This window comes from Opisthorchis viverrini (assembly GCF_000715545.1).
Source record: "Opisthorchis viverrini unplaced genomic scaffold opera_v5_276, whole genome shotgun sequence".
NCBI classification, from domain to species: Eukaryota; Metazoa; Platyhelminthes; class Trematoda; order Opisthorchiida; family Opisthorchiidae; genus Opisthorchis; species Opisthorchis viverrini.
In genome coordinates, this window is record NW_008751931.1 from 13269 (window position 1) to 26379 (window position 13111).

The 13111-nt window shown below is 45.4% G+C and overlaps 1 protein-coding gene across 1 annotated transcript in view; it reads right to left on the minus strand.

Annotated features, from left to right (window-relative positions):
- The window catches only part of T265_09395 (hypothetical protein), a gene marked incomplete at both ends in the record, with an annotated part of 12163 nt that extends 9765 nt beyond the window's left edge, over window positions 1-2398 (minus strand). The window contains 5 exons of the mRNA XM_009175442.1: window positions 1572-1928; window positions 1963-2018; window positions 2054-2116; window positions 2151-2269; window positions 2304-2398. Of these exons, the coding sequence (XP_009173706.1) occupies window positions 1572-1928; window positions 1963-2018; window positions 2054-2116; window positions 2151-2269; window positions 2304-2398 (690 nt within the window). The remainder of the gene's footprint in view (window positions 1-1571; window positions 1929-1962; window positions 2019-2053; window positions 2117-2150; window positions 2270-2303) is intronic.
- Window positions 2399-13111: the final 10713 nt, after the last annotated feature.

Genomic DNA, 13111 nt, shown 5'->3' on the forward strand with positions numbered 1-13111 from the left:
CCCGATTCGGAGTGGCGTAAACAGAGAGGTGGCCAACCCATGACCTGGCAGAGGAGTATGAAGGAGATGACGAAACGCTTGGGTGCTGTCGGTGCTACTCGCCTTCCAGGATGTGGACCGCGTGATCCTCACTGTGCCTTGTTGGAGACACTACAAGATATGGCTGGCACCCGATGTCAGTGGCGTTCTTGTTGTCAGTTTCTGTCCAGATTGCCTGAGTGAATGTCTGGAGGTGTAGGCACCTCGGAATGATTGTGTTAAGCTAGCACTAAGTCCCTCCCCCATCCACCTTTATTCTTTTCTTTACAATAAGGCTTTCAAATAAGTCATGGTTGTACGGCAGTGAAGCATTGGTGTTGAGCACTGATGTCATGCTGTCGTTGATGATGATGATGAAACAACCTATTAGTTCCCGTACCGGTTAGTGGACACAGGTGAATCCGTACTCACTTAACGCCTATCAAGCTTTCCACTCCATATGTTTGTACCCCAAGACCTATGACAGCGTGTTTGCCTATTCAACATACATGGAACCTACGATACTGTTAGGTGAAAACAGTCCTAACTCGTCCCAAGCGGGCATGAACGTTGCAGATAGCAAGTGTTGTCGTGATGAACATTATTCAAACAGTCGAAATCAAGACCACTGATGTGAAAAACTTTCGATTAACTTTTCATGTGGTTGTGAATACTGTCCATAAATGCCGTACGGTCTTACGTCTTACGACGATGTGGCTTCCCCACCGATCAAGCCTAAGGATATGACGAAACTAAGAGATCGACCAAATTCGAGAACGGGGGCTAGCAGCTAGACTACTCTTCACGGCGGCTAAAAGTTAGTAGCTGCACACGGACAGGATAAGGTATCAGCGTGTTCAATCGCCGGGTCACCATTTTCAACAGCAGCTGAAATGAACCTGGGTGAACTGGGTGCAGTACTTCAGGATCCACCGAGTCAGTGTCTTCAAATAAATGACAAGTTATTAGAAATGTCATAAAGCACCAGTATTGTTTACAACAGGCCTGCTAACATAACGCACTGTTTTACGTCCACGTTGTCCCCAAAACGGACTAATCCATAAACTGTCCGTATTTAGTAGTACACTGTAATTAGCTAGGTTTTATATATGAACAGTGATGTCCCCAACATTACTGGTGGACGAAGTTATGAAGGAGAATAAGGAAACTGTGAAACTCTTGCACATGTCTAACGAAATACTCGTCTCCACAGGATTCCAAAACAGGATTGTAGGACCCATCTCCTAGACGCTGTTGAGTTTACACGCACGACGACCTGCAGCCGGTAAACGAGTCATTTTTTCCGGGTACTCTAGGTGGGGCACGTAGGCCGAATGTCATTCCCGGTGGGTCGAATTTTATAAGGCCTCCAGTGGCTGTCCACATTCAGTGATTCTATGTTCTATTACGGTCCTGAATATAGGCTGCAAGAGGAAACTCGGACATAAACCCAAACGAACCCGAAACAACCTGCACATTCTGTAGTGCACCAAATAGGTGTTGCATGTAAAAACGTCATAAAATGAAGATGTCAAATGAGACGTCAAAATTACCTGGAGATCCGACAGAGCTTGGACATAGTCTTCCTTTTCCCGGCTGATTTCAGCTAACTTTTCGAGGCAGTCAGCCACTTTGAGTCTACTTTCGGTGTCAGTCCTCCGAGAGTATATCGTCTTTGACACCTCTAATACTTCCCACGCCAACTGGAGATTACTGATGTCTTCTTGCGTATCCGCATCAACTTCGTCTTCTGCCGTCTCGGCCTGTTCCTCATTGTTGGACGCAGACTCCACTTCCTCTTCGACGTCCCCATCAGAGGACGCTTTTTCTTCGGCTTCATCTTCCGGTGCACATTCAGCTCCCTCTTCGGTAGGAGCATCTCCGTTTACATTGTCAGCAGCTTCATCAACCTGGAACTAGGTCAGAGGAAAATCGGCAACATACGGATGGCTCACACATCGCATCCAGGACTTGGTTCGAGAGTTCTTCTTGCTCTTCAGCTACAGCAAATTTACCAGTGTCTAACCATACTTACCTGTCATTTGCGGACCAGTTTCAACAAGATCGTCAGATTCAGAAGCACTGTCTTCCTCCGGAACTAAAACTTTCAGTTGGGTGAATCCGCATCATACCTCCAACCAAAGCATTTCCTATTACTGTGCTTTCCATGCGAGCTAACTCCAGTAGGGCGGAACCGTATAGAAAGTTGGGTTCCGCCAGCCTGTCATCCAAGTCACCATGCTCGGTGGCGCTAAACAAGAATAACCGAAAGGCCCAGCCCTTACATAAGTTCGCAGGCTTTCTGAAACGACTCAACTGCTTGTGCGATCTCGCCACAAACGAGATGACGCCTGCCATGTGTTAGGAGCACATCTGCCATTCCGCAGGGTGAAGGGATTCAAAGTGACCTCCGAAAATCAGTTCGAGTTGACCGAAACAAAACGTGCCATAATCAGTGACTGAAACTAAAAAAGATAAGTTCCACGGAAAGGTAATCACATGATGCAGCTGGAGTCAGATTCGTGTGATGTGCAAAATTCTAATGTCCACGAATCGTCACTCCAGCGGTTGCGCTCAGTGTTCGCTCGGATCCATGGATTCACGGATTGATACAAATGTTCGATGCTCTTGCCCAAGATTCCCGGGTCGGTTTCGTTCTTGTCGTTCAGCGGCTGTCGTTCACCTGAAAGGCAAAGATGAAAAAATGATGTATAACGGCTCTTTATGTTCTCAGCGCGGGGCAGTATCTTTGCCAGCGCGAGGACTCGCATGATTAAGTGTCTAATATTGCTTTGAACCGGGTCCTAGAAGGAACGTGGACAACCGTCGGAGGAAGGTTATCACACGCCTGATGAATGTGTGCGCTCCGAGCTTTAAAATTTAATGAACACGTACCCGCACAATGAAACTGAATTTTCGAAAGCTACGACGCGCCCTTGTTGGACTAAAAGGGACGAGACGCTAGGAAAGTACCCCACCAGACTTCTTCCGTCAGAGGTGTGGTGGCTTCGGTGGACAATTAAATTCGGTGAGCTGCAAAAATATGAATGCAGATTGGGATGGTTTTTGGCTTGAGCATGTATGCAACAAAATGCAACATTTTGACGTAAAAACGGTGGACAATAAATTCGGTGAGCTGCAAAAATATGAATGCAGATTGGGATGGTTTTTGGCTTGAGCATGTATGCAACAAAATGCAACATTTTGACGTAAAAACTTTTATTTCACTCGCAAAGGTTTTTCAGCTAGGAGCATTGTGCGGCTAATGCGACCCCAGTCCTTGTGTACAGGTTTGAGCCGCACGTGTTAGGTCGCGGCTGGAGAGGCTCGAGGCGGAAGGTAGGTATGCTCATAATTGTAAACGCACCGGTCTTGGTCCTCCAACTGACCCCTATAAATCAAATTGTAAACACAGATAGAGTGGACGCAATCCAGCCTATCCACTTGGAACTTCCAGTGTACTGGGACCTTAGGAAGAATGTCTTTTAGGAAATATTCGATTGAGGGGCGATCCGAGTGAATTCGCCCAATGGTTCTGGTTTCTGATTAAACAGTATGACCCAGTTTGCATCAAGTTCCCGGCGACAAATCTCATCCTCGCGGAGTGACCTTTAAACGCGGATGTCTGTTCAGAATCTTTGCAATTATCGGATTAGCGACCGGTGCGCCAGCGATGAATTTTTGGACCTAAATGGCTTCACACAAGAAGAGTCAATGAGGACTGCAGCATCACTGATGAAATACGTGTGTCCGGTACCTGGGAATAGGAATCTGCCGATGCATTTCAAGGCTTACCGGCTCGTACTCATGAGGAATCGTGAGGCAATTATGCGGCTATGGAGATGGAGACACCGAGAACGTCCTTTTATCACCACCCATGTAGTGTATTCAAAACAGAGGCCACGACTTACCCGCAAAACAAATCCTTGGTTTGGCAGCATGCCAACCCACTTAATGACCTGCTTCGGTTAACAGGTACTGTTCGCACTCTGACAAGTTGTGAGTTCCAACATTATCCTTCGAAGGAACTTTCTATTAGGAGCCAAGCGGAGACTGCGGGCGACACTATCAATATCCCCTTAGGGTCATCAGTTACCATCCCTTCAAACTTTGTCTTCAACCGCCTTACCAGAATTTGGTTGCCATTTCGTCAACCTTTATCCACAATCACATTCACAGTTCGGTTACTACCTCATCTATGTTTACCTTCAACCACTCACATAATTTGTTTCACGCATGTACAACCACTGTTTCACTTCTGTTTTGATTATGTCATGAACATTCTCCTGATGTGTTGCAAAATAAGGAGTTCTCATAGAATTGAAAAAGCATGAGTATATAGCCCAAAACTTCAGGAGGTCACACCGCAACGATGGATTTTTGATCGTGCTGAACGTTACGAAGTCATCTACGATGTTGTGATGCAGCAGACTGATCACGGACAGAATCTACCGGAAGAAGTCAGTATGCAATTTATTGCAAATTATAGACCAGTAAAAAAGCAGTGGGCATTTTCACACAAACGAAATCGCTTGAAGACATACCAAGATTCGTGGAGTCAAAAGTACCGGTGTTTAGCTTGCGCTCATGCCACACTGGCAAATTCTGCAACCTAATAAACAAATACAGTCCATCAGGTAGCGAATTTTAAACTTGAACAGATCAGAGAATGGATACACACAGTTTGGTGAGCCTTCACCGCTTAAAGGTTATGACCCATACAGAAAAAATAAGTGTTGAAACCGGTCTAGGGATTTTGAGAACTAAGTTCGGTGGTATGCGCCCGAAGCATGACCTCCGATATCTCGATGTTCACGTAAATAGGACTGTAGTATAACAGTGATCGGAGCGGGCTCGCCATTCCGCCTTTGATGTCATCTGTACGACTAGAGATGGGCGGGAAGAAGAAAAGCCAACTTATCGCTGCTCTAAGCTATGTTCAGCGCTAGGACTGCCAACAAACGCTGTTGAAGAATGGGCTACTCTGACCATACTAGAATATGTGAAGAAACCAATGGGTTCCTCAGCCCAACCCGGAGGATGCGGCAGGATGTTGGTCTTCACTGGAAAATTACTTGCTCAGCTTTTGTTTACGATGCACAACCATGGCCTCGTACATGTTTTAAAAGCTATCAGAAGACAATAAAAATCAACATCAAATGTAAATAACCCTGGGCTGTGTCAGTTATCAAGAGACATGGAGGACTTTAGATACGGAAAACCTGGCGAAACGGGCTTAGATGCGTACAAAATGCGATTGCCGCTGTCCAACGAAGAGTTTAGCAGTTTGCTTACCGAGCAATTTTTATTTGATCGGAGGCGCATTATATCTGAATCGGATTAAACCGATCAGACGCCACCTTCGTGCCTAGTCAAGTACGCTTACTATGAGCTTCAAGTACTATGTGACCGGCTTATTACGAACGCAAACACCAGAAACACGCATGCGGGCCAGCCGGGAGAGCTAAAAACAAACTCAATTAAAGGAGGAAAACTAGTCGGCTGCAAAAAGGTTTGCGACTCATACCACGTTGCGCATAAGGCGTGCACATTGCTAACTCGAAGCAGAAGGCACGGTCACTGGTGCTGCCAGCTGGCACGGGCAGCACTACAGTTGCTTTTATTTCACTCGCAAAGGTTTTTCAGCTAGGAGCATTGTGCGGCTAATGCGACCCCAGTCCTTGTGTACAGGTTTGAGCCGCACGTGTTAGGTCGCGGCTGGAGAGGCTCGAGGCGGAAGGTAGGTATGCTCATAATTGTAAACGCACCGGTCTTGGTCCTCCAACTGACCCCTATAAATCAAATTGTAAACACAGATAGAGTGGACGCAATCCAGCCTATCCACTTGGAACTTCCAGTGTACTGGGACCTTAGGAAGAATGTCTTTTAGGAAATATTCGATTGAGGGGCGATCCGAGTGAATTCGCCCAATGGTTCTGGTTTCTGATTAAACAGTATGACCCAGTTTGCATCAAGTTCCCGGCGACAAATCTCATCCTCGCGGAGTGACCTTTAAACGCGGATGTCTGTTCAGAATCTTTGCAATTATCGGATTAGCGACCGGTGCGCCAGCGATGAATTTTTGGACCTAAATGGCTTCACACAAGAAGAGTCAATGAGGACTGCAGCATCACTGATGAAATACGTGTGTCCGGTACCTGGGAATAGGAATCTGCCGATGCATTTCAAGGCTTACCGGCTCGTACTCATGAGGAATCGTGAGGCAATTATGCGGCTATGGAGATGGAGACACCGAGAACGTCCTTTTATCACCACCCATGTAGTGTATTCAAAACAGAGGCCACGACTTACCCGCAAAACAAATCCTTGGTTTGGCAGCATGCCAACCCACTTAATGACCTACAGTTAACAGGTACTGTTCGCACTCTGACAAGTTGTGAGTTCCAACATTATCCTTCGAAGGAACTTTCTATTAGGAGCCAAGCGGAGACTGCGGGCGACACTATCAATATCCCCTTAGGGTCATCAGTTACCATCCCTTCAAACTTTGTCTTCAACCGCCTTACCAGAATTTGGTTGCCATTTCGTCAACCTTTATCCACAATCACATTCACAGTTCGGTTACTACCTCATCTATGTTTACCTTCAACCACTCACATAATTTGTTTCACGCATGTACAACCACTGTTTCACTTCTGTTTTGATTATGTCATGAACATTCTCCTGATGTGTTGCAAAATAAGGAGTTCTCATAGAATTGAAAAAGCATGAGTATATAGCCCAAAACTTCAGGAGGTCACACCGCAACGATGGATTTTTGATCGTGCTGAACGTTACGAAGTCATCTACGATGTTGTGATGCAGCAGACTGATCACGGACAGAATCTACCGGAAGAAGTCAGTATGCAATTTATTGCAAATTATAGACCAGTAAAAAAGCAGTGGGCATTTTCACACAAACGAAATCGCTTGAAGACATACCAAGATTCGTGGAGTCAAAAGTACCGGTGTTTAGCTTGCGCTCATGCCACACTGGCAAATTCTGCAACCTAATAAACAAATACAGTCCATCAGGTAGCGAATTTTAAACTTGAACAGATCAGAGAATGGATACACACAGTTTGGTGAGCCTTCACCGCTTAAAGGTTATGACCCATACAGAAAAAATAAGTGTTGAAACCGGTCTAGGGATTTTGAGAACTAAGTTCGGTGGTATGCGCCCGAAGCATGACCTCCGATATCTCGATGTTCACGTAAATAGGACTGTAGTATAACAGTGATCGGAGCGGGCTCGCCATTCCGCCTTTGATGTCATCTGTACGACTAGAGATGGGCGGGAAGAAGAAAAGCCAACTTATCGCTGCTCTAAGCTATGTTCAGCGCTAGGACTGCCAACAAACGCTGTTGAAGAATGGGCTACTCTGACCATACTAGAATATGTGAAGAAACCAATGGGTTCCTCAGCCCAACCCGGAGGATGCGGCAGGATGTTGGTCTTCACTGGAAAATTACTTGCTCAGCTTTTGTTTACGATGCACAACCATGGCCTCGTACATGTTTTAAAAGCTATCAGAAGACAATAAAAATCAACATCAAATGTAAATAACCCTGGGCTGTGTCAGTTATCAAGAGACATGGAGGACTTTAGATACGGAAAACCTGGCGAAACGGGCTTAGATGCGTACAAAATGCGATTGCCGCTGTCCAACGAAGAGTTTAGCAGTTTGCTTACCGAGCAATTTTTATTTGATCGGAGGCGCATTATATCTGAATCGGATTAAACCGATCAGACGCCACCTTCGTGCCTAGTCAAGTACGCTTACTATGAGCTTCAAGTACTATGTGACCGGCTTATTACGAACGCAAACACCAGAAACACGCATGCGGGCCAGCCGGGAGAGCTAAAAACAAACTCAATTAAAGGAGGAAAACTAGTCGGCTGCAAAAAGGTTTGCGACTCATACCACGTTGCGCATAAGGCGTGCACATTGCTAACTCGAAGCAGAAGGCACGGTCACTGGTGCTGCCAGCTGGCACGGGCAGCACTACAGTTGGCGGGAGTTAATGTTATATAATGCGAACTTAAAATGTATAGGAGGGTCTTCTACAGCTTTGCAGTAGCACACACCAAACAGTAGGGAGTGAAGTTACGAAAACGGGATTCCTTTTGCATGCATTCTCTATCCATATATTCTCATTAAGGTCGAACGGCCAGTTATGGTTTCAGGGTCTAAAACACGGACCGCTTTCCAGACGCACAATTTTACTTTAAAGTGGTGGAAAAAAATCCTGTGGCCTTTGGATACACAACGTGCAATTGATTCGGACAGCTTTTGGCTTCAAGTGCTGATTAACCTATTGCACGCATCGCACAACCTCTAAATGAGGTTATTCGGTATCAACTATCACAGCTGTGGGGGGATGCACAGCCGTAGCACCGAAGATAACCAAGTAACCCAGCGACGGGCGAGTCTCAACTACGTACTGTTGAACAGAGTATCTCAAAGAACATAGACATGTTTTTGAAAAACTTGCACAGTGAGAATAGGTTTTGATTTCCTAAGGCGGATGTTGAACCGGCAAGCTGCTATCTATCAAGAAAAATTGGCACGAGACAATAGCCGTCGAGTGAATATCATTTTCGTTGTCCTTATCGGGGCGTTTGATTGGGTCTCACTCAGAATTTGCTGCATAAACTCTCCACTTGTGAGGGTCAACGGAGCGAATGTATGTTGAATGAAGTGAGCCGCGTTATTGACTGAGTGATGGAATTAGAAACAGTAGACATCACATCTAACCCCACCGATGTTACATGCGGTATATACAAAGGAAGCGCTCTGGGGCTTACCAAATTTGAGGTCTCTGTAAGCGGTCTCCAGTCCTGCGCGACTTCAGCGGTTGATGCATGTGGTTAATATGAAACACGGGCAGAGCCATGAGGCCGTGTAGAAATAACTGAATGTGTTAGACGTCACTCGTCACCGATTCTCCATATCAAAATTGTCAAAATTCATCTCAAATGAAGCTCGTCGAGGGTAAATGGTTCTTTTTGGCACATTGTGTTGGAGGTTTCCCATTTGATGAGACGTAGAGACGCACTTCAAAAGCCTATCTACCCTCTAAAATAACAGCATGTTCGCGTGTGAGTTTATATGAGAATGGAGCGAGTACGCGTGATTGGGAGTTGGAAAAAGCACCTGCCGGTGACACACACGGGGCGGGTTTGGCGGTTCCAATCATAAGACAGAGAAAACAAATAAGATCACAAATATATGCAGAGCGAAATTCGTCTTTAGATGGGGATGCTCGGTGGTGAAAACCTATTGGTTACTGTCTACATGAAGGTGCTTCATGGAGAAGTTAGGCAGAAGGTTGTTATGGTATATAATCCTCGTGGATGCGAACGATTGAAGCCACCTTCGCAAGGCTCGATTAAAAAATCATACATTCTTTTATGTGCGCGAGGCTCTTGCTTATGAAAGCCATGCTTCCATGCCGGCAGCGAAAAAGGATCCGGAGTGAATAGATGGGAGTCACTCAGTGAAACGATGGTTCATGTGGGTCTAAGGACTTATCTGGATAGCCTCACGGGTTAACTCCAGTGGCAGGGAAACAACACAGTGGATCCCACCAGACGGGAATCGATGGCGCGCTGATACGACTGACCAAGCAACGTTGGCATCAAAATCTCCTGAGGCCCCTCGATGATTCACGTTTGCTTCGTTCGAGAGCAGGCTGAATGTCTCTGAGGGTAAAAAGGGTTAATAACTGCGTGCTAAATGAAATTAATTTCATCACCGAAGATTTTCACATGTGCTTGTTTTACCGATACGTTGATGGCAGCTGTTCCAAAGTCATTAAAGGCCGGTTATTCAAATGCTAGTCCCGGTTTACCAGTAAAGCGACCACTCATTAGAGGGAGTAATTTCTTCAAAACCATAAGGTCTTCAAAGTTGCGGATTTTATGAAGATTTAGTATAACCTGCTGCACGCCGGTATGTTGCGTTTAGTTTAAGCGAGTGAACTTTCAAGGCCACCACCCATTGCCGTTTCGCAAGGGATTACCATTTTATTCGATAAGGTACGAAAACAAGATTTGGCAGCTTTCAACATTTTGCGGAGCTTCTTTGACGGAGGATAAACTATACAGAGTATCCTATGTAAATTCCACCCAGCCTGTTAGTTGAATAACCTTTCGTAAGTAATATACTCGTCAGACGTTTCAAAGTAGATGGTTTTGTTCACCGAACTCCGGCACAATATTGTTTTCGGAATGGTTGTCATGCTTTCGGTATAATAATCGAAGACAACCTTGTGCATTGTGCAGTACTGATCCCCGTATGCTACTATGTGGATGATTCCGATTCTCAGACATGAGCAACTAGTCAGGAGCTAAAACTGCGTTTCAAAATGTCTGCATATGAACAACCACTACACTCTTTAAAATAGCTTTCCCACTGGAAAGTGGGATATAACTTAGTTGGATTTCGTCATAAAGCGCTGCCAAAATTTAAGGTCAACCATCGTTATTCATCATGACGGCCTCGCAGGTCGTCGCCTACCTTGGCCCGCGACTACGTGCAACGCTGAAGCAAGCCCCAACTGCGCATGATGGAAAAATCCAATGGCCAGCGACGATGTTTCTCCACCATAAACCCACGATTTTTCCCTCCAAAATACCCGGAATTGAAAGTTATGAAACCGCCTTGGACGAAAGGCTCTTATTCATTCAGTGGAGTCGTACGATCGCAATGGGTGGTTGCCTCGTTTCCTTTTCCATTTAAAAAGTTTCACTCGACAGAACTGATAAAAATGTTTACACAGAATTAGTGGATAGCGTACCACCAGGCATGATCAGACGTTTGCAGTCAGAATGAAGCACGACTGGAGGAATTTCAGGGTATTGGGGATTATGCGAGAAAGGGCAGTGTCATACAGTGGACAACATTAGCTGTAGATCTGGCCACGCTTTAGTCGGCATGGGAAGTTAAACGCAGTTACCAGGAGTTTATCTCACGTTTGAGAGAAGATATTAAGCTAAGACAAGGTCAAAAAAAGAAAAAAACGACGGAAGGTATAAAAGGGACCTTCTGCCGAGTACATGATAAAGAAAATGAAAAATGTTTCTTATTGAACCTCCTTTATTTCTTCGGTGGAATTGTTCGGGCGTCTTGTCATTATAAGGGTAAATTGTCTAACTACTCAGTTAGTTCCGTTATCAACAATAGTGGATCTGTGTGGATAATGATAATGCAATATGATGATCTGGCCTTTATTTGCACTTTTGGAAGCAGGAATTTTAAAGATTGGGATGAAATTGTCTAAGGCAGTTGTAGGGTTAGGCGATATGGGTATAGCCCCAGTATTCACGTGCATTATTAGGTTCCTCTGTATACCTCTGGGTGTGGTCGCAGAGACAATCTAGTGAGGGGGTGGTTACCTGGTGTCCAACTGGCATCTAAGTCTCAACTTCAATCCACTTCTGCTTCCCGGTGCTAGTACCCTGTTGCCTGATGTAAAGAACAATTTCCTCATCGTCTTTATATTTTTTGAACAACCCACACTCAAACGCAGTAGCGCACCGACCAACTATGCGCTTTGCTACTGGATACCGATTATCAGCCACTGTGCATGCATTTGCGGATCAACTCTTTCGTAATCTTCAGCTAGTCATCCTTAGCTATAGACAAAATAAGCTTCCACATCGCGGATGCGTCTAATAAGTTGAAAGTCTCTTGCTCATTCGTGCTACCCTGAGGGACTTTCCTATGTGTCACACGGGTTAGGGCCGCCTCTAATCCATCGTTTATGCCAACTTCTTGCCAGCCATCATTCACACAACCAAGTCAAAATTATCTGAAGACTTGGGTGAATAAGACAGACACTCCCGATACGACCTACCAGCCCCCGACAAGAGTGGCGGCCGAACTGTGAACTGCAATGTCTACTTCGTCCGACTAACTCAAGAGTGACTATCCCACATCAACCCACATCCAACTCTCATACACCGCCACAATTCCACCAACCCACCTCTCTTCTCCTAGTGGAAGATAGACAGAAGTGCCCAGTAACCACCCTCTTAATGCGTCCTGTCCGCTCATCCGAACTGGTCCCATCTGGTCAGGATTTTTGGCCGCTAACCAGCCCAAAACAATCACCGACTAATTCTGGACCACTTCTATTCCTTACGAAACCCTACGATCCAAAGGACTTCTTGGTTGACAACTCTCTTACCAACTGAATGCCATCCCCTCAAAGGACTTTGCTCACCCATGCTGAGCTTTTTTACTTGCCGAGCCCCGTATTCATGCTTCTCTGGAATGGGAAGCTGGCTTAGGCTTACCCTGTTCGTAGCATGTACCTCAGAAAATCTCTCCTCGCATCTAAAAGCATCAACTATAGCAAGGTGAAAATTACTGTCTCGTGTGTAAGTTAGTTAAGATTCACTGAGGTCATATGATGTGATTTTGACGCAAAGCCACTACACTTTCTCTAAGGCTTCGAATACATCATACTTTTGTCCCATTGTGATATGCAACACGACCATATACCTCACGTACTTTCCGACTTCTTGTCTTTCCATGCCCCACACCACTAATTCGTTTACATTCATCCAACCAACTGGATAAGTTACCACCCTTTTCGTGTAGCATATAATAGCGAAATCCCATTCACACCCCCCATATACCCTCAAACTAGTAACTCTCTTCCTCTGTAGCGCTCGCTGATTTCCTGAATAAGCGTCACTGAGCTGTTCCAAAAACTATCTCAGGTGGCTTTTTAACCTACACTACGGCGTTAAGATGCTTGCGGGGTAAAATCTCCAGTGTTGAGACTGATGATGTGTTCGATTGTACGTGTGTCATCCGTTATGTTGACAATGAAATTCCCCACGTTTATTATGCCCCCATTTGTAACCCCCGCCCCATTTTTGTGTTTAGTGTGTATATATGAACTGACGTTTGTTTGTCCTTACCACTTCACCCATTTGGCCTTGAGGTCATCCGGCCATTTGTATCTGACTTTGCACGTGTGACTGTCGCACGTTGGAGCCTGTTTGCTCCCTTGCTTTGCACTTTTGAAGTCCAAGCGGACTGTTTGTTTTGGACGCGTATCTACTGTCGAGGTTTGT